This window comes from Echinococcus granulosus, assembly GCF_000524195.1.
Source record: "Echinococcus granulosus chromosome Unknown EG_S00019, whole genome shotgun sequence".
NCBI classification, from domain to species: Eukaryota; Metazoa; Platyhelminthes; class Cestoda; order Cyclophyllidea; family Taeniidae; genus Echinococcus; species Echinococcus granulosus.
In genome coordinates this window covers 890,491-912,449 of record NW_020170399.1, presented here as the reverse complement: position 1 = coordinate 912,449, position 21,959 = coordinate 890,491, and the positions used below count along the sequence as shown (strand labels likewise).

The 21,959-nt window shown below is 40.7% G+C and overlaps 2 protein-coding genes across 2 annotated transcripts in view; both read right to left on the bottom strand. All coding sequences in view use genetic code 11, as the record gives it.

Moving 5' to 3' along the window:
- The window catches only part of EGR_03641 (Choline O-acetyltransferase), a gene marked incomplete at both ends in the record, with an annotated part of 19,965 nt that extends 7,084 nt beyond the window's left edge, over window positions 1-12,881 (bottom strand). Inside the window, 11 exons of the mRNA XM_024492890.1 lie at window positions 640-740; window positions 2,763-3,013; window positions 3,456-3,642; window positions 4,203-4,383; window positions 5,450-5,503; window positions 6,343-6,461; window positions 7,979-8,173; window positions 9,172-9,253; window positions 10,102-11,395; window positions 12,483-12,534; window positions 12,849-12,881. Of these exons, the coding sequence (XP_024352773.1) occupies window positions 640-740; window positions 2,763-3,013; window positions 3,456-3,642; window positions 4,203-4,383; window positions 5,450-5,503; window positions 6,343-6,461; window positions 7,979-8,173; window positions 9,172-9,253; window positions 10,102-11,395; window positions 12,483-12,534; window positions 12,849-12,881 (2,549 nt within the window). The remainder of the gene's footprint in view (window positions 1-639; window positions 741-2,762; window positions 3,014-3,455; window positions 3,643-4,202; window positions 4,384-5,449; window positions 5,504-6,342; window positions 6,462-7,978; window positions 8,174-9,171; window positions 9,254-10,101; window positions 11,396-12,482; window positions 12,535-12,848) is intronic.
- A 3,131-nt stretch (window positions 12,882-16,012) lies between these two features.
- Window positions 16,013-17,897, bottom strand: EGR_03640 (Isoamyl acetate-hydrolyzing esterase; the record flags this gene model as incomplete). Its single annotated transcript, XM_024492889.1, has 6 exons — window positions 16,013-16,183; window positions 16,399-16,517; window positions 16,639-16,726; window positions 17,150-17,360; window positions 17,485-17,540; window positions 17,835-17,897. 6 exons carry the CDS (start codon window positions 17,895-17,897, stop codon window positions 16,013-16,015), a joined length of 708 nt encoding a protein of 235 aa, XP_024352772.1.
- Between the last annotated feature and the right edge of the window lie 4,062 nt (window positions 17,898-21,959).

The following is a 21,959-nucleotide window of genomic DNA, read 5'->3' as shown; positions in this document are numbered from 1 at the left end:
TGTGTGTGTGTGTGTGTGTGTGTGTGTGTGTGTGTGTGTGTGTGTGTGTGTGTGTGTGTGTGTGTGTGTGTGTGTAGGCGGAGAAAAGAATCCAGTAACTTCAATTGTGCAAACACATGTCTAGGACGTATTTATGTCTTTTTGGAAGCTAAATTAAGATATTTAATCAATGGAATACTAGACATTTCATACTTGTCGAATGGTTATTAGACATGGCAATCCAGGCAGCCTTTGAGGACATCGCATGGTGTTTCATTCCAAATAAAGGTATTTATAATACTCTGATTGCTTCTTTAGCGCTTTATTTTGGTTCCATGGGCACTTAAGACTCAATTTTTGTACCTTTGCTGGACAAACTAGCCTCTAGGCCATGTCAGCCCCCTCGCCGGCCCATCTGTACGTCAGAATTATGTCTTCTTCCTTCTTCAGGAGAGAGTCGGGGCACTACAGCACCATCTCTCGAAACAAAATCATTTATTTAAAATGAGTTATTTTTATAGCTAATGCAATTTGTACTCGTGCGATATGGCGACTGCATTTTCAAGGGAATTCTTGAGATTCTATTTGCACTAGGAGAGTAAACAATTGAGGAGTACTTTTTTAAGAAGAACAGTAAAATATCATCCTCAAACAACATACATATACTTCAGTATGTACTCGATAAGCCGAATAACTGCGACTCCTTCTGCCACTGAGTGCTCATAATTCAGGCCGCAATTCCCGTCGCGAGAGATGATGAACTGAAAGATGATAAGCGTCATAAGGATTCCAAACACTTGTGGAGCAAGAGTATCAACACTGTAGCACAATTTAAATTAATTAAGCAAAATCTAGCAGAAAATGAAAGCTTTTTTTTTCAGAATATCTTAACTGTGTAACATTTATTCCCCATCGCATAAAAATAAAATTCCCCCAAATTCCAAGTAACTTCAACATCCCTTTTTCGCCAAAAGTCATCCAAGGCAGGAGCAACCGACCAGTAGACTGACATACCTCCCCCCCCCCCCCTCCCGAATCCCACATGCCGGCAAGTTGACTTATTGACATAGAGCGTCGAATTTACACAAACACGCCAGGACCTAGACTCCGCAGTTCGAGTGGATTGACTGGTCCCGTGGGTGTGAAATCACGCTCTCATGCCTCGGGGCAATTAGCCACCAACCGTGTGGTGGGAATGAATTGAGAGAGAGAGAGAGAGAGAGTGATATTTGAGGAGGAATTTGATTACCTGTTTAGGGGTGAATGAGCGAGAGGAAGATGAGGGGATGAAGGAGGAGAGGTGCGTGAGTGGATAACCTAATTTGCTCTCACCCCTCCACGTCTTTGCCCCGCATTCAGACGCTGGGATGCACGCATGAAAAGAGGTGTGAACTGATTAGACGCGGATCTAAGGCCTACGCGATAAAACAAGGCATAATTTGGTTCGGGTTTTATTAATCCCTAGAAAGAATAACTCTTTCCTTTTCTTTTTGTTCTTCAACATCCCATAGCAATAAAGTAATGACTTATTTAATAGAGTCTCTTTCCTTTCGTTCTGCTTTAAAGGCAAATCTACCAAGTATTTCTGTGTTTCAAATCTAAAGAACCAATAATGATGTGCGAGCCCTTTCTCAGTTTTTCTGAAGATTTCGGTCATCTTACGTCGGTTGATCAGGTAAAATCAAAATTATTGTGAGCAAACTTTCATCATTTGCTCACCTATTCAACGTCATAAATAAAGCCTTTCGCCAGTAGCCATTCAATGACTGCTTTTAAATGTTATTTAGCATCTCAAGACTTCCCTAAAGTGGAGAGAAGTCATGATACAAGGGCATGATGTGCATTGTTGACATTGGGGAAGGGCAGGAGGGCTACTGGCATAACTGAAGGTCAATCAGCGGAGCCCTAAATGCCCGCGGAATGAACACAAAGAGTTAAGCAAACAATCAAAGCATTGTAATTAATTAGCTTGTTACCAAATTTCCTCGAGTTTGCTAACAAAGATTGCGCATATCCTGCGGAAATGCTCCCCACTTTATGTCCGAAGTGTTTCGGCCGATGCGTCAGCATGGGCTAATTAACGAGGAGGATTTGTGAGAACCCGCGATTTCGAGTAAATTAGAGGGCAGGCTTATACCTCAAAGACCAAGCGAATAACTTTTACAGATTCACCGAAATGTTTTGAAGTGCAAAAATCCCCTACCCTTGTACTTACGGGTGTCTTAGAGTCGCCTTGTTCACTAGCTGAAGGTCATTAAAAGTGGGTTGCTTTCGGCTCAAAGTAACTACGCTTAAAACAATGTTTTTTTTTTGCAAGAAGATACTCGTTTAAAATCAGAAAGTACAGCAAAGTGTATTTATTTCTTGTTTAAAAATTTCACTCACTGCAGCCACATTTTTGGAATTTCTGTTATTAATTCTGTCAACAAATGTTTACTTCCACTAGAGATCTTTTGCGCGTCTGGGTCCCCCGGGTGATATCAAACAGAAGCTCCTCCTCTCATAATCGGCAGCTCAAGAAAGCCAAAGTCCCTATTTTTCAACTTTGATAAAGAAGCAAATAAATCGTCCTACTCGGAGAAGGCCTAAGAGACGCTTTTATCCCGTGTTTGGGATACAAAGGATATAGAAGGAAATAAAGACACGATGCTGCAATGAAGTTGATTAAGTGTTTAGGTAATGCTATCTAAAAGGAAGCTGTCCCACAATCAGTCTTAATAATGTCCATTTTTGTTCCCCTTGGTTGTTATGGTGGAGCCGGGATGGTATTCCGTTGTGCTTACCTGCATAGTTTTATCATACCAACGATTTGCACCATTCAGCTTGCTCCCCTGTCCATGGAGCATCTGTTCGACCAGAAAAACGTCGTTTCGATGTTCTGATTTGGGATTAGTCTCGGAACCGTATTCTTCTCCGTCTTCTTCAGTCAGATCCGCCTCATCCAGGGATTCGATAACGGGCACGGGTGAAACATCCAAGCACAGAATAAACATACTCTTCTCAATATCCTCGAGATTTTGTGCATTCACAGGATCTACATCAAAACGAGGCAAATTAATGAATGCTGTAAAGGGTGGTTAAAAGAATATTTTTCATCTGGACATCTCTAAAATTTTAAGGAATGCAATTTGGTTAACAAAACTTGGGGAATCCTTAATTTTCGATGGATCCATCATTGGCAATTTCTAATCAACGGTGAAGTAACATAAACGTTGAAATAATACCTTAATGTTAAGTAATTTCAAACTCTTTTCTTTCCTGTGAATACCCACTGTAGCTAAATTATGGCAAAATCTGAAGAAACACGCGGTGTCATTAAAACCACAGCTTTCTCTTGATTTTTAGCTTGCAAAATATGAACCATGCCTGTTAACTCCGCCTCTATGACAAAAGAAGTAGCTGAAACTTTTGATACACAATAACTTCTTCACTGCTCTGCACCACTTCAGAGGGTTAAATACCACTTGAAGTGTCACCAAACTTGCCCTGGTCCAGATGCTTGTACACTTCCGCCCATCTCGGTCTGGGCAGAGCTGTGAGGGCTCCGATACGCGGCACCTTCTCCTTGTTTGCAGAGGACTCTCGCACGACCCGTCTCAGTTGGTTGTATATCTCCTCCTCGCCTAGTCGACAGTCTTGGGAAAGTAAATCCAGCTTGAAGAACTGCAAAAAAGTGGAGTAACACTAGACTTCGGAAACAGCTGTACGACATCATAAAATTAAATAACTTCCCGAACTCCTAGATACTTAGATAAGGTGCATTGAACTACGAAATGGACGGAATATTATGAACGAAAATAACGCTTAAGTGACATTATTTTGCAAGACGGTACCAATTCAAAAGGAAGGTCCTCACTGCGTAAGATTGTGAAAGGAAGCACAGTAAAAAAACCACGATGGTAAAGTAAGGTGGTATAACATTTTGAGAATGGTTTTGGAAAATTATCGAGTAAAGAATTAGGCTGAATTCTGTAGATCCATCAGAATTAAAGGTAGCAAACGGTGAGAGCTAATGCCCAAAACAATTAATTACCATTTAGACAAATTTCCCTAGCCCTTATTCGGTGAGTTTGAAGTAAAACGAGACTGAATAATCCAAAATAATTGCATTCGAAAAGCTGTGTTTGTGGCAAGCTAGAAAGTATTTTACCTTGCGGTGGATCTCTTGATTCACAAACAAGGTGACACATCGAGACAATGTGGTTAGCCCTATCAGAACCAACCTGATCATGACAAGCGACAACAGCATGCGCGTCTTCGGCCACCTCCGAGAGATCGCGAGTCACCAGTTTGTCCTTCTCCGCGCCCGGGTATCGATACGAGGTGAAGAGACGATAATACTGCTCCATGCACAGTGGCTGACCCTTCCTGTTGTGCGAGACACGGTCGATGGGCAATGAGCGTCTAGTTGATAAGGAAAGGACGTATTGTCCATTAATAATCTCAAAATTTCCTTTTCACGGTGTCACATGTTGATTCTGGTATTATTTTTGAACTATCACTTGGTAAGCCTTATGCAGACTAACGTGTGGGCTCGATTGCCTATCTTGAAGTACTTTCACTTCCATCTACTACAAAGTTCGACTTTATTTAAGTAGTATAAGAGATTCAGAACCAGTCTCACCACTTTATCAGCCTAAGGTTTTTTTATTGGCAGACACATTTTCATATGTTTTGTGCATAACAAATTTGAATTATTTTATTTGAATTTGCAAATGCTGACAGTTGGAAAATAGTGTGTTGATCAACACATATTCACTACAAAACTACCAAATTCAATCATTTAAATGTCTCGATTAAAGTGTATTGCAAACTCGAAAGTGAGCCTTGTTGCCATGCCAAATCATTTGGAAATTTTTGTTTAGCATATCCCTAAAATGTGGTGACATAGGACATAGTGGTCGATTCAGGGGATTTGGTCCCTCCACTCCACTTTTAATAACCACTGGCTGGCAATGTTAGCCGCCACTCTTTTGGCATGGGAAGACCTCAGTATGGCGTAAGGAAGGCGTAGGCACAGGAGGGAATGGCGATTGCACAAGCTAACGGCGCATCATTTCTTGCCTTGACTTGAGGATTGCGTGCAAGACCAGGTTTGAACAAGTTTCTCCCCAGCCCTGCTCGTCTCGATCAGGGGGTGAGGAGGGGGAAAGACTCACTGCGGCAAAGTTTATGGGGCCATTGCATGACTCGAAAAATTAGCTTTCTAGCTAAAATAGAACAGCAAAATCTACCCTACAGATTGGTAAAAGTGAAGTCTTGAGATTGGTATAGAGGGGCGTACCGGATACCCAATTAGATTGCCACATTGGGATTCTACAGTAGCTATTCAAAGTAATCGGGATTTTTGAGTTCTGAATTTACCATTCCGAGACTAATTCCATTTAAATCAGGAGGAAAATTGTTTGCAAACAATTCGTTGGATTACTGAGCCGTAAAATAAACGTCATGTTCCTGTAACTTTACTTACGCATCCAGTATAGTCTTGTAGTCCAGTATTCCTGATATAAGTTGCGCAGCAAACCTACATGGAAATGAAATAGGAAGTGTAAAAGGATCTCTGTCAGTGTAAGTTTCGTTTAATTTCACATAACCCAACTCTAAAAAAGGAAAGGGCAAGTGCTGGTAGTTTTTATTCCCAAAATCACATTTATGGAGCAATTTGCTTCAATGGCAAATGGTTCGGTGACGTCGTTTCCGTGAACTAATTAAGTTGAAATGAACTCCATTCAAGTTAAGCGGAGAAGGCTTTGCTGAAAAAATTAATTTGAGAAAGTTTTAATGTGAAGTAGGAACACGAAAGCCCAGTTTCACTCCGCATGTCTTCTATCTGTCGTCATGGGAGCTGCTGCCTGTAAATATGACGGACTGTATCAAAGTGTGAACGCCAAAGTATCAACGCCTATGGCCCAGTTTACGGTAAGGAAGATGAATTCCTACGGTGTCCCAATGAATATCATGCCAAGGAAGTTGGAAGAAGTCTTCACTTACATAACTGAAGTTTGATGTAAACTTTGTCAAAACCACGAGGATTTGTACAGTCAACTGCTCTGTAACACCACAACCAAATGGAGCAGTAAGCAGAGCCTTGGGCCACATTTATCAGCAAAATGTCATTTTTTTTAAACAAGACGTTTACCAGCTGAAAAAAAAGCGCGTTTTCTGTCGTTGGTGGAAGCATAAGTCTGATCGACTAACCTTTAGCCGACAAGGTACCAGTTAGCAGAATACTGGCAATACAGACCCTAATCAAACTTATCCGACAGTAATGAAAAATCTTTTCTGATGATTATTTAGTAAAGGAAAGGCCGAAGAGGAATTACGGTGGACTTTAAGATTGAATTAGCACGTCTGTATGCCTACCGCAACTGCTGGCGTGCGCTGATAAACTGATGCCGAGGAAACACCATCGCCGGGTTGGAGTTGAGTGGCAGCGGAAGGGGATTTTTGAGGTACATGTCCTCAAGCCACCAAGAAAAGGCCTTTAAATAAGTACACGTCAAAAGTTATTAAAAGGTTTTATGGTCTCAACTAAAGTACAGAATCACTTTTAGTGGCATATTCTGCTCGTCTTTTGATATTCTTTTGGCTTTGGGTAAAAGTGTAAGGCTTTGATTATCTGTTTAACTCTTCGTTTTTAGTTTTACGGGCACTTGAGGCTTCGTCTGTGTACTTCTACTTAGCAACATGGCTCTCAGGCCGTGCTACTTGTCTCCCAATCCTGTTATACCTCGGCAATACTTATTCTACTTAGTCGATGTGAATTCTTTTTTCTTCAGAAATTACTCAGGGAAGCGAACCGGATCACAAAGGACAGCTACCCTGTTTTCGATTACTGAATGCCACAACGGAGAAAGGGCATGCATTGCCGATGAAAGAAACTGTGACAACCCTCAACAGAGGGGTTGAAAGTGATGTCTAGCCTCGGCAGCTACCCCAGTCACGTGTTTCGCATGATGCTTGACATAAACCATTTGAAAAATTCGTTACGAAGTTGTCTGCGGTACCTGTATGAAGATGTCAATTAGTGAACACATGGCACCTCCTTCCCCTCTCTATTAGCTGGATAGAACTCATATAGATATGGGTGGGTGGCGCTGAAACTGTTTCAAACCCCCTCCTTTATTAAATAGTTCCACTTTTAGGCCAGTATTCTTACAACAAGCCATGGAGATACAAGGTGGGCTTCATATTTATCTTTCCCCCACAAATGCAACACCTAATGGAGTAGAATTACCAAGGGAGATCAGTAACAATGGGGGCACGTATCACCTCAGTTGCATAGGAATTAGATGAATGACATGGCTGGTTCGTGGGTGTTTTTCTTACGGAACCGACGGGTTTACACCCATAGGAAGAGGGATGCTGGATAATACCTTGATTGTTTTCCTAAATAGCCATTTTGGTAATGAGGCACTTAAAGGCTCCGCCGTTGTACCTCTGGCATTTAACATGGCCTCCGGGTCATGCCAGTAACCCCCTAGCCCTTCCGTACATAGACAATACACTTTCTGTTTTAGCATTATATTTTCTTTCGTCTTCAGGAAAGACTCAGATCAATGCAGTGGAAGTTCGCAAAGTATTAACATCTTGGCTTTGATGTGCAATGGTTTCCTTTAAATGGTAGCTTCACACAGGCCCAAGTTTCAGCCGTAGTAATAATAGTTTGCTATCAATTGTCCACAATGGCTAATTTATTTTGGACTAATAGTCATTCTATAAGGTTCAATTTTTAAACGGGGAGCATTCCTGATATTGGGTATACTTTACTCCCAAGACACTTTAATTTAAATTTATTAACTTGTAGAAATTGGTAATTAAGTAATATTGAGTAATATAACATTCGACTTCTGCGGATCCTGACCAGATTTTTTGAAAATTGAAGATTAATAATAACAAAAACAAGTTTTTCTGTTTTATTTTTACCATCCCTTCCTTATGTTTTTGTCTCCCTCATGGATTTATGCAGCTATCAACAGGTAAAACGAATTCAACGCACCCAATTGACTTGAGTTTTTGCATAGGCTTTAAGCTCAGCTTGAAGCTTGTCGCCTTCACCACCGGAACGAATGAATTCATGCACGAGACGTCGCGTTCTTTTGAAGGTCTCCTCGTCAACAATTGGAGCGACCACACCGAGGTACCGAGTTAGCGTGGTTCGCAACTCCGGCACGGGCAATTTTGGCAGTGGTTTCTGCAAGCAAGTGTGCGGAAAAAAATAATTTGGAAATGGTTGTAGGCCTGCGTTTAAATAACATTACGGTTTTCACCTAAATAGAAGATGACAAGCACCGTAAGTGGTGAATTTATTTTTCTTCTACTATGATGACTGGAATATTAAGACCAGTACACCCAACCGTGATGATCGTGAAAATTGGGTTCTCCAAGCACCTTCGTATGCAAGGTGCACAAATATTTTTCATGAAATAAAACACACCCTAGGTAACAGCGCCCAAAATCATAGTCCTTTTTAACATTATACCTATAATTAAAATGCTAGCGTGTGCTGCAGTCAATCACATTAATGAGGATCCCTTTTGGTAATAAATTAATGGCAAATGAATGAAATATTCGAAAGAGTTACAAAATGTCTATGTACCTGCAGAATATATGCATAGGGTCGTCTTGGTGTTGATTTTAAGCATAAATTCCTGCTGCGATAAGGCAGACTTCAATGCATAGTTCAAAGTCATGGTTATGTTATATCTTATACTAAGGACCAAAAAAACATTCTTAATAGACTTTCAAGAAGTTCCACTTGACATTTAACCCCAAATATTCTAGAGAGTCCTGCTCTCCCTAAGACCCTCCTCAATGGCTCCTACGAAGGTTCGATGCGCCTAAAGGTTTCTTAGAACCCCTCGACGGTCAAGGCCAATCAGTTCCCATATACAGGCACACTCAGGCAGCCTCCGGTATCTAGACGCCAGGCACACACACACTGATCGCATCCCTGTGTTGGGGTAATGTGCCGGTAACAAAGGCATCTGCATTGAAGTCTAATCTGAAGATTATTCGGTTGGGAGCCCAATAGGATCTGGGTGACCCCTTTACACAGGTGCTAGGCCACAAGAGTTGGTGCCTCAGCTATAAAAATTCCATTTTCGTCAAGAGGTAATTTTGAAAAAATGACCTAAGAAAAACCCGAACTGTTACTTAAATTTTAAATAAGAACTCACTGATAAATCCCACTCCGGATACTGGTCTAGGTCCTTTAGAGAAATTCGTCGGACGAACTCCCGCACATTTCTCGACATCTCCTACCTTGCCTTTTCTGTTTTATCCTGAATAAGTCCAAATAGAAACTCACACTTTAATGTTATATGATTTAAATTGTGTTAAATTCAAATGATGCGATTTTATGCCAGTCTTTCCTTTATTTTTAAATACACCCAAATCAACAGTGGGTTTTCAAAATCGTCGACAAATTCTGACACCTGTCATCATATTACATACTGTAACCTAACCTGATAAACAACACATGTTGATTACGTGAATATACGGCATTATATATAGTCATTTCGTGTTTTTTACACATTTCATCACTTTCTCACAGTATAGATGCCTTTAGACCCCGTGCCTTGAACATTTAAGATGACCATGTTTAACTTTTACAGACATGTAGACCATTCGTCAGTACAACAGAGTCAGCATGCGAAAAGGTAAAATCTTTCAGTATGCATTTGTATGCAATCACAGGACAATATTTCGTTTTTGAACTAAGGGAGGGAAGCAACCATACAGCTTATGCAACGTCTTTGTCGTTTTTAATATTCATAGCCTTCATCTTTGGTGTAAGAGTTCTGGTTCCTATCCAGCCTTGTCGTATTCGGAGTCGTGGGGACAACACCTCTAGAGCCATCGGCTGCGTAGACCGGTCGTGCCTCCATCTCATTCATACTTTCGCCCTGTTGCTCATAGCCTGGACACTCGGTGGAAAGTGCCTTTGCACGCATCGCCAGTTCACTTGACATAGATGTGGCACGACGGCATCCGGCAGGCTCGAAACGTGCAGTCTCCTGCCGTTTGAAGCGAATTCTTTTACCCTTCGAATCCTTCGATTTCAAATCTGGGATAGCGTCCAGAGCTTCCGCCTGGTCATCATTCTCTTCCTCCTCCAACATGCCCATCTTCTTATCTCTTTCTTCATCTGGGACACGACATTTTCGTAAAATGTAAAGCAAGGGTGTGTAGGCACAGGTAACCACACAAATGCATATATTGAGTCCAGTGAAATTCATAACACGAAGCAGATTTCCCGCCACTATGGGACCGATGGCGTAGGCGACAGAGTAAGATATATCTGCGATAGCGTAAACAGATCCGTAGATGGAGACAAAACGTGTGTCCACCAGGTACCCCAAACACGGAAGTATAGCAGTGTCTACCAGGGCGACTCCGTAACAAAGGATGGAAATGGGTATCATGAGACTCACAAAATTCTTACAGGATGGAATGAAGATGCAACTTATGCCCTCAAGCAACAGCCCTATAGCAGCTATTAACCACTGGTACTGTGGATATTTTTCAGCAAGCTTAACAGTTGTATAAACACCCAAGACATGTGGCAGAAAAGCAGGGAGCCAGATGAGACCAGCCTGTGAATTGGTGGCCTGCATAGTGTCTTGCATCCACGTTGCAATGGTCGGCTCGAGAAAGGCCAGAGAAACGTTGGCGGATACGAGCGCGCCAGCACATATAAGAATGAAGGGATCTCGTAAGAGACGATGAATAGGAGCTGGTTTAGGAAGGGCCCCCTCGGCTTTTAGTTCCATTCGAACCAATCGCACCGGCTGCATTATAAACATTACCAAAAATCCGTCAAATAAAGCTAAAAAAGCAAGTGCTATGAAAGGGAATTCTTTCCCACAATACTGGTAAAGCACACCACCGAATGGAGGGGCAAATAATGAGCCAAAGGATATAAACGCCAATGAGATACCAAGAGCCATTGTGCGTTCACTCTCTTCCGTGTATCTGTCGGCAATCATGGCCAAACCGGAGGTGTCCGCAAAAGCGGACCCCACCCCTTGAAGTCCTCGAGCTGTGAACATCACTCCGTAGGAGTGACCGAATGCAAAAACTGACGTGGAGACGAAGATCACACTCAAACCTATCACCATGGGAATATCGTAACCAATCCGGTCGATGATATGACCAGATAAAGGGTTGATTAAAAGCTGAACAATGGCCTTGAAAGCAAATAATGTGCCTATCTTTGCATCCTCGGCCTCCGGCACAAGCCAGTTGAACTTTATTTTCTCCTTTCCCGTGTAGTTGTGCAGTTGGGCGGTTTGTGAAAAGTTGGCGATGAGGTCTTCGCGGCGTTGAAGGACGTCGATAGTTCGAAGGTAGTCGGGGATGATGGGAACTATCACCATGTAGAGCATGTTGTCCAGAAGCAGCGCAATACTCACTATTACAAGCACTATCCTCCGTTGTGAGTCTGGTTGTAGCATGCAGCTCCGTACGTAATTCATCAAACCGACGCAAAATTTCATTTTGATTGAACCCTTTTGAATCTACACCTTTATATTTTAAATTATACAGATGAATTTTAGTGATGAAGAATGATTACTTAAAGGTTTACTATCGAATAATCTGGACCACGTGTGTTCCACTTCATTTAATATCAAAATTATTTGACATTTATTCCGCAATAAGTAATGGGCACTACGACGTGATGGGGTCCTGTGGCTTAAACCAGTTTCAAACGAAAGTGATCCATGCCATACTATGATACGTGCACATGACCATAATGCGAAATTTTACTGATACTACATGCTAATCTTAATGCGTTTTCGCACTTGTATGAGTTGTAAAAGAGTTGACAAACAACTACCCGAAAGCCCCATTAATTTCTTTGCATACTTAACAAGAATTTAGAATATGAATTAATAAATTAGTACAGTAAGTACGTTTCCTTGATTTTACTTTGCGTCATTTAGTAGAGGAATGAAAGATCGGTATATTTAACGAAGTTTACTAATATCTGAGTGTATTTGACTAAAATTAGTTAAAATTTTTCCATTATCACCTCTTCCAGGAAGCATTCTCTCCGAATAAATATGCTACATTTGTATAAGCATTGAATAACACTTTAATGTGCTAGCCATTTGCATTCGCCATATTGTATTGCTTCTTCAATGGGGAATAACGGCTGCAAAATTTTATATTTGAGTGTTATTAAGGCATGGATGCTTATTCTTTTCATTCTAGCTCCAATTTTTTTTTTCATCATTATCAGTTAAACACAAATAACTGCCTTCACTTTCCCTCAAATACAACGCCAAATCACTCATTGTCAGTAATCAAGTCAGCATGATGCATAAGTAAATACACCACCGAAAATCATGTAAACGAAGTCATTTAGTATTTAAGAGTTTGCTCATTCGAATCACTTCACTGTTTTAAAGTAATTTATTTACTTCAAAATGCAAAACTTTCAGAATTGTTTTTTCTATATGCCATACTTTGAGGTTATTGGTACAGCTAAAAATAACTTACCTCAGGTGATTGAAATTGAAGAGTTACATCAGACGAAAGACCAGGTATCTACCGGTCGCCTCGCGCCCTGCCAACTCAAAAAGAGTTGGTTAGGGCAATACAGGAATGAACCAATGAAATTTAAGGGAGGGGCAGACATCGCGCAATGATGCGCACCAATCCAAAGCAGCCTTAGGTTTACATTTCGTATGCGTATCGGTGGGAGGATAAAAGTGGTGAATTATGCCTTCTTCATTCCTTTTAACTCAGAAAAATAAATGCCCATTCAATTAATGGGGAGAAGAACAAGTATCTCAAGGTGTTTTTTCTCAACACGTAATTTTGTTATAAAAGACTACAGATTGCTGTGGGTGATTGCTTACGTTGACAACGTGGGCTAGCAAAGGCCTAAACATGGTACCATTTTGGAATTTTGGCTTAAAATAGTACTAACTGGTTTGAGAGTATTCTAATAGTGGTCTTACTCAATAGTGCTCCTGCATTGTAATAAGAAACATTCCTACTACATTGTCTTAATTAAGTAATTTCCACTCCCATATTACCCCTTAAAGGATCCTTTGTCACTCAATACATTGTTGTTTTGTCTTCAAGCTCCCAAAAACAGTTAACTACTAAGTTCAACTCTCTCGTTTAGGCACGAATTCATTAGGATTTTAGTATATACTACAGAGGCACATTGTTGTTAAATTAAGTGGCAAATTTGGGCTTACTTCATACGTTACGTTGTTTTTTAATCATTAATGGTACATGTTTATTAAAGATTGGCCTGAATTTCTTTTATTTTGAAATCATTCTTTGATCTGTTTATGGGCTGCCAGTTGAAGTAATGCAGGTGATTTAGATATAATAGCATCTTTAATTGTGCAGCCTTAAATGAATACGGTATCTCCCTACCTAATTTAAGCACTTTGAGTGCCTACAATTAATCCGGTAGGGAAGTGAACTTAAGGAGGTGGTGAAACAAAACCGAACGCAAGTGTGTTAAGCTTAATTAATCTAATCACTCAGTCACTGTGACACCAAACGAGTTATAATTTAAACATCCTCCCTCTCCTTCAAATCCGGTGAAATGGGCTATAAGCAATCGCATAATCCTTAAAATTGCAAAAAAGTTTTCCTTAAAAAAGAACCTATTTAAAAAATACTTCAAATTCCTCACTTTGAACCCACAAACTTCCTCCACGACAGAATTAAATTAGGATAATCAGACCTTTACTTTTTATGAAATGGCTTTGCACGCGATTCGACTGGTGTTTTAATTGACACCTTCCGAAGGCCTTTTTGAGCGCAATCCAAAGGTAATGTATTTTTACTCAAATTTCTCAAGTTGTTTCTATGCTCAGTGATAATCGCTGACTGCGTAAATAGAATAAAACTATTAGGTGGAATGGTGGGCAGTAGACATAGTTATGGAACTTGCTGCGATGCCAAGAACAGACACACTTTTCTCTCCGTAATATTTAACAGCGTAGTTCTTAAAAATATGCCATAGTCCTATTTATTTGACATGTAATGAGGTTTTCTGGTCTTTCACTTTCCAGATTCCAGCATCGTTTTCCCTTCACTGATCGAAACTTATCACTCGGTCCTTCAAAGTAGCCTGCTATTTCCATGACCTTCATGAATTGACTGAATCAATAAAAATTACATTTTTGCAACGTAAGTGTTACAGTTTTCAGTCTAAGACTATACTGTTTTTTATGAGAACAAACTGAATTGTTTAAGTAAGTGAAATCTTTTAGGTCGAAGACACTCCTGCTGTCAGACTAACACCCCCCGTCGATCATTTGCTGACTCAACTTGCAAAAAAGGCAAAGGCAACCATTTTCGACGTTGTGTACGCAAACATTGGATGCATTTGGAGCCCGGCTGTCCGAGTAAAATTATACAATAAGGAAAAGTAAACGATTTGTTACCATTCCCCCCAACACTTTTTGTAATAAATTGTTCACTAGACCATACTACTGTATGGGCGTAAGTAGACCAATTTGCGACTGTCCAACGAATCCACCAGTTGCGCTACTTGATTCCACCAAATCGAAGCACGAACCAAAACTCCGGGTTTATTTTGGGTTCAATAAATGGAACTCCAGTTATCTAAAACATAGGACTACAAATACCGAAATGCATTGTTGCCAAAAAAAGAAGGAAAATCAAATTCCTGATCCTGAAGCTGGTGCAGTAAGTATTCATCAGGTGAAATGCGAGGCAGTCTTTCGCTAATCCAGTAGAATTGCAATACGACTCACGTCTCAGACAAAACACATCGAGATGAAAAGGTATCACCGCAAGACTGGTGAAATTTTAATTCTATCTAAAACTCATGTGGAATTTGGAGGTTAAGCCTACACTAACTCCCGATACGGCACAACTGCCAAGGGCCTTGAAAGTTAAAGAAAAATGGCACTTCTATCAATGAATAAAGTGCCACTCAATTAATGACGAAGTTATTTCCTATTCTACGCTGACCTTCGAAATTGGACGACAATCTAGGATACACTATTATCAGAAGTGCCCCACCGCTGATCCAGTACTATTCTAGAACAAAGCTTTTTCTGGTGGCATAAGCATCACGATTGTCTTATTCGTGTATTTGAGAAAGTGAGACGGTCCTAACACCAGTCAATCGGTTGGCACATCAAGTCCCACCAAAATCGCTTAGGCACCAGTCTTGAAATGCACCTAGCCCTACTAATGGCCGTTGAAATCTTATCACCTACAATAAACAAATAAGCCCATTTTTTTACCGCCCTTAATGCGATGACCACACAAAAACTAAGTGGATAACAAAATCGACGCTTATTGTGCTGCTTAAGCATAAAAACCTACTTGTAGACCATGCAGTTGCGCTTGCACGGTACAAAAAAGACAGGTACCGTGTTCATAACGCATCAACCGCGCAGTTGGGATTGGCTAAAACACATTCACGATGTTATATTACTATCCTACAACCATTGGCGTTGATAGCGAATCCAAATAATCCCCTCCTAGGAAGCCTAAGGCCGCCAAATAAGCAAATCTAGTGGAACCAACCGATGGCGGTGTAATATCAAAAAGGCCTAAACAAACGAATCCGCAGACATTCTCAGTTTGGTTTAGCCTAAGCAAAATTGTACTCCTGAAGCTGTGCAAGCACCTCAAGTACTTGAGAAAAGCAGGACTCGATTACGGAAGCGTTAAGTTTCTCTAGTAAGTTGCATCAACTGGTAGAAGAATTTCACATGTTGTCCTAATCGAAGGTTCCTCATATTCCAGCTGATCAGGAGCTAGATGTGTCACCCCATGAGTACACTAGAAAACGCATAAAAACAAACCGCAAAGTGAAAATTTCAAATGCCTTCACTATCCTTTTGTAACCCACTTTACAATCAGTGTAGCTTAATGAGAAGTAAAGCGAGCAAAAATAGCAAAGCCTCGCACCTCCATAAAACGGAAAATGGCTCATTCAAAATCAACCAGTAATTATTAATAATTCAGGCCACAAAAAGCATGGTTCGACGCAAGGGATTCAAATGCGTTGTTCATTCTAGTGAAGAGGAAAAGGTTTGCACAGATCCAGCTCCAGAGCATACTTCCAATCAGGGAAATTTTGTTTTGATGGCAAAATCGAGTCCAATAGGGTACCCAGAATTTCGGCGCAAAATACTCCTCCGGGCTTTGCAAAGTGAAGACCGTCTATGAGGAAATCTTTCCAGTTCTGGATGAACGAAATATAAAAGAATAAAAAAGAGAAGCTACCTCTTCTGTCTATTCATGGAATGGGATAAGTTCAAGCGGCTCTCATTAATCCTACAATCTTGAATAGGATGCATCTGGTCATTGATCAAGCTATTGTGCATAACCTTTGCATTCCTATATAAAAACAACTATGAGAACATACTAGAAAGATATAGTAGACGGCTGAAAAATCACCTTCTGCGCCGCCATCGCCTCGAACAAATTTACACAAGTCACACCATCCGATTTCGCGACCTCTACACAAGCATTCGCGTAATTTTTCGTGTTTTCAAAAGTCCTAGTAATGGGTTGTTCTTGAAAGAAAATGGAGAAGTTGAAAGTTAACTTAAGGGATAATATCGGCACTACAAACTACCAATCTTAGATGACTTAAACTCGATGCCTATAAGTTCAATGCTCTAAAACCGAACTCACCTGGAGTCAAGTGATTGGGCTCTTGTCCAATTTCATCCACTGGAGGTGGGGTAATTATGAATATTTTCGACCGGTCCAATTCCATTTCCTTTAAAAGAGTAACAAAATTATCAAACAAACGTTTTAGAAAATACAGAAACTACCAATTTTTCTATTCATGGTTAGAATTTGGTGGATGACTTCAATTACTGTAGTATTTCAGTCAGCCGATATGTAAAGACGTACTTGATCACTCAAATTTAACTCTGTACGAAACTACTAGCACGGCGATAAAGGTTGCACTGGAAGCGAAAAACTGCTCAGCTCACTGTTGCACAAAATTCCGTGAAAAACCGGCACTAGAATCGGTCATTTATGCAATACCACCACTTGGAGAAAGGCATTAAGAGGCAATACAGGAAAACGACAGTATTTGAATATGAAATCTCGAATGAAACGGTGACCAGAAACATATAAAACTGTTCTATCTACTCATATCCAACAGCAGACAAAATAAGAAGAAGCAACATACAGTAAGATGGGTAATCATGAGAGAAAGATTACTCCTGTATTCAGGAAGTTCTACTTTCTGTGACTCAAAACTGGCATCGTTGGCACCGAGGAAGATAAAGAAGGCACTCGTGTTTTGCAGACACTCCGGTTTGGGGAAGAGAATTTTTAGAACTGGGAGACAGAGGCGTGTATTATACCCAGAAAACCCTCGACCCACGATATCTGCTCGTCTGCAATATGATAAATCAGGAACAAATGGGGAGAATGTTTGAAGTAACGGCATCTAAAAACACTGCTTTACGATGCCTAAGGCGTAATTCGGCATCAAAAAGCACAGATGACGGCCGAATTTACCGTTGAAATCGAGAGGCTAGAACGCTGAGATAGCATCCTTCTTCATCGAATCCTCGCTAAAATAAATACGTCACATTTTAATAAAGTGCATCAATAGAACTCCATTTCGGTAAAAGCATTATCTTCACTTGGACTCCCTACGGGAGGATAAGTAACTTATTTTTAAAGACGTTGGAGATTTCGGCCTAAAAAAAACACGACATAGGTGAATGACGAACATAGTGGTTAACAAAACAAGCCCTATTTAACTGACAATCAGCAACTCAGGCTGGCACAAATAACAATCCTCGACGTTAAGGAAAGGTAGACAACAACTAGGACAAAACGCAATGAAGTTCTAAAAAGCGAACCTGCGTTATTGAGTCACCGAAGAAAATACAGTTGGGCCAAGTTGGAAGACTACACACAGACATTGAGAAATAGACAACACCGTGGAGCACACACAACGACTGGTATTCAAACGATGACCTTTGGAGGGATAGTTGGAACATTAAAAGTGCTTTAAAACTTGTGGCTACAAATCATCTTGAATCTCCTTTGAACTCGCATTAGACCACTTTACTAATTAAGAAGAATGATTGCTAACCGGTGCACTGGTCCATTAGCTATAGTCATAGCCGGGAAGTAGGGCTCTAATGGAGGTGGGAGATGCGGAGAATGGAGAGCCAAATAAATCTTTAATCAAAATACACTTGTTTTTAATAAACCATAAAAGGTGGCTCCAAAGTGTGGCTAGTTTTTGATTGTGTTAGAGACTCGGTATGAGTAAAAATAAGTATGATTTCTCAATAGCAAAGAAGCTGACTTTGCGTGACAAAAAAGTTGTATTTGCAAACACCCACTTAGAATCACTTTTATATCTACTTGGATATTAAATGCAATCTTCGTTACTCATTTTGTGGTCTCATTTCTTCGACCCTTTCAAATTGCCCCATTTAGACGTAGAAGTATGTGGCTTTTCGCAGTTGACTGTTCGTGTGGGACATTAGATAATGCAGTTAAATGCTATCAACAACTGTTATCATATAAGTGAATTGTTCAAACAACGTACATTAATACTAAGGATGTCTCTGTTAGACCGAAAGTGTGACGGATAGCATCTGTTTTTGTGCCCTGAAATACTTAACTTTTGCTATTTCGTCACCTTTTTTCTCTGAATTGCAGATGACGGGGCACATAATTGTAGCGTCCCGGAACTCCCTGAAGGCGAAAGAAGACACAATACTCGTGCAGAATATATATATTTAGCACGGAGAAGGTGTCTGGGCTATTGGCATGGCCCAAAAAACCAGCTCACCCAGCGAGGTACAAGGGGGCTAATTCAAAGTACAAAAGTGGCGCCTCACCAGAACCGAGGGATAAACCACTATCGTATTACGTAATGACTAGCGATTTAATAGCCTGTCATGGTAGCCCCTTTGTTCTCGGTTATTTACTACAGAATCACTAACTTGCAAATCCCTCGTTTTTCGGTTTTTTTCCTCATTGGCATTCCAGTAGCCATGTCACATTGGACCGGAACCTGTTTTTGTCTCATATGGTTTGCTTCATGCCCTTGCAACGAGAATATTAAGGTCGCGTTTTATTTGGATAGTACGGGAAAGGTTTGCAGAGTACCAAAGTTGATTTTCACCTCGGAAGTCAGTTGTAGCGTCCCGAGACTCCCTGAAGACGAAAGAAGACACAATACTCGGGCAGAATATGTATTCAGTGCATAGGAGGTGTCTGGGCTATTGGCATGGCCCGAAAGGCCAGCCCACCCAGCGAGGTACAAGGGGGCTAATTCAAAGTACAAAAGTCGCGCCTCACCAGAACCGAGGGATAAACCACTATCGTATTACATATCGTATTACACAGTAATATCAAGATATTGGCGTAAATTGACCGCGTTTTGCCTAGTGGGTATGATTAAACAAATATGTGGTACGGCATATTCCACCATCACCATTAGTTCCTCAGAGAATCATAAAGACAGTATTTTCGCCTTCAAAAACCTATCCCTTGTTGAAAATAAACAGGTATGCAATAGGATTTTTAAAACAACACACATAAACCAGGAGCTATTAAATAGTAATCATTTTCATTTCTGCGCCAAGAAGGCATCATCATATCCTCTCTTGTGGGAGACAGACCGTTAGCAAGTGCCATCAGCGGTGTTAACATGGTGTGTAACCTGTTCCGTTACGTTATTTTACTTCCCCCCAGCTAAAGGTCATTTTTGGGATGGCACGAATCCTCGGTAGTGCTGTACCCGTGGCTGACATATGAAGAGACTAAGGATGGCGTGGCTATTCAGCTCCCATTTAGCCAGTTAAATCCTTCGCATTCTTGTATTACTTAACGTAAGGGCAGTAGCCTCTGGCTCAGAGCTCCTTCAACTCCAAGAATTTGCAGCACAATCACTGAAGTGCGTCGGTGTATGTACCACCTACTGACCTAGAGTAATTTTAGCCCAGGCCACATCTCAACCGTTAACTTGTAACACAGTACTGTCGTATCGACGGTGTTCACGACTAGGTCTCCATGTCACCATAGCCTTGGAAGAACAAGTTCCCCTTTTAGTCAGTAGTAAAAAACTTTCATAGATTTGATATCATTCTTTCGTAATATTTCCCTTTTAACAATGGTTTTTTTTCTGGATTTTATTGGTCCATTAACAGTGCATGAATTAGATCACATTAATGACCCCGTGATTTGGGTGAAAGTAAACGACTTTACGATGCCGCCAGTTGGGGCGATTTGCGTAAACAACGCAGTTTGTTGTATTTTACTTGGTTACTTGAACAAATTAGTGGATGCAAAAACGAATAACGCGGACTCATGATCCTCAGTAGCATTCACAAATGTTTATACTGGCAATTCCTCCTGAATTCAGTTGAGGTATTGCCATTACCTTTCATAAATGTGCTGAAAGCAAACTCAAGAGGCCCGTTGAGTACGCATTTGTGTTTTGCTACAAATCTCAGTTTGTAGTCTGTAAATGCCGTTTATGAGGCATTGTCATTGAAAGCGATTACCAACCCGCATAGAATAGTAGAGTAATGAAAATGGGCTTCTAGTAGCGTTTTCCTACTTGACGCATAACCTAAAGTTTACGTAATTTTCGACCGTATTACCTCCATCAATAGAAACGGTATTAATAGGTTTGAGGACAATCTCGAGTTATGGAAGGCGCATGCAACCGCGTGCAATGTTTGAGAAACAGGACTCTTTTAGGCTCAGAACTTTTGCCGTCTTGGGATGCCTTGGGATGTTCTCCCACAACCCAAATTTAATAAACCCACCACATTTAATATATCCAATTTTTTGGGAAAAGTACATTCAGTCCTCCAGTGACCTGCCTGTCTCGAAAATAACCGTCCTCAGCTGAGGGCATAGACTGGCTCAATACGGCCAGCAAATGGTGAGAAGGCTTCAATGTTGCTACTGTTTGCTGGTTGTATTTTAGTGAAAAAGGGAAACCACTTTCGTCCAGAATTCTTTTATCATTGTCCTAGTACGCATCCTGAAATCGTCTGTTTTGCTTTGTAGCCGTCCCCCTCTACACCACTCTTAGCTTCGTAACCATTGAGGCCAACTCGTACGCCAAAGTTGCTAGTAACAATGCTAACGTGGTGTGATGTGCGGAGCTGACTTCATTGTGCAACCTTTATGAAATCGTCCCCAAGAGTGGAACCACGAGGTATTTCACCTTATGTGGTCAGATTCCATTAAGTGTTGATTGAATTGATGTAGCATCTATTGTCACAGCAACCGTTGTTGGTACTACACATCAGCCGTCGAATATAACGCGAGGAAACAGATCTGATGCTGAGATAAATTTGAAATGTCATTAGATGATGAATTCAACATTCCTCCATTTTTAGAATTACCCGTGTTGAATTTTGAGCCACTAACTTCATAAAAAATTGGACGCACCAGTTTCTGTCCCCGACTTCCATTTTCATTTACCAAACGGTGGCGCATACACTACTGATGCTACAAATTCAAGGAATTGGGTCCATTTGTCTTCACTTTTCCATCGAATTTAAAAGCACTTGTTTTATAACCTCCGGGAATGTAGCTGTGCAGTGGGGAGTCAAGAGGGCTTCACAAACATACCTTCGACACATTTGTCAAATGACTACAAGAGAACTCACCGACCCCGGTATAAATTAGTGGAATCGAGCAGCATGCCATATTTGGGCTTGATCTATCCTCAAAAATCCCAAGGTGTAAGCGTGCTTCGGAGGCTAATCAGCTCAGAAAAAGCTTTTAATCAGGTAAAAGAGCGATTAGAACCATCCATGAGTACAGACAGCAGATTACGTAGGCATTGACTAGCTTTTCCGCCCATTTATGGGACTTTAAAACTGGAATAAAAACACAACAATCATTCGCGTTGTTGGAGGAAGCAGGTAGATACTAATGTAAAGGTGTAGCAGAACACACTCTCCTGAACAGATTGCTTGTATTATCATATTAATTTATTGAGC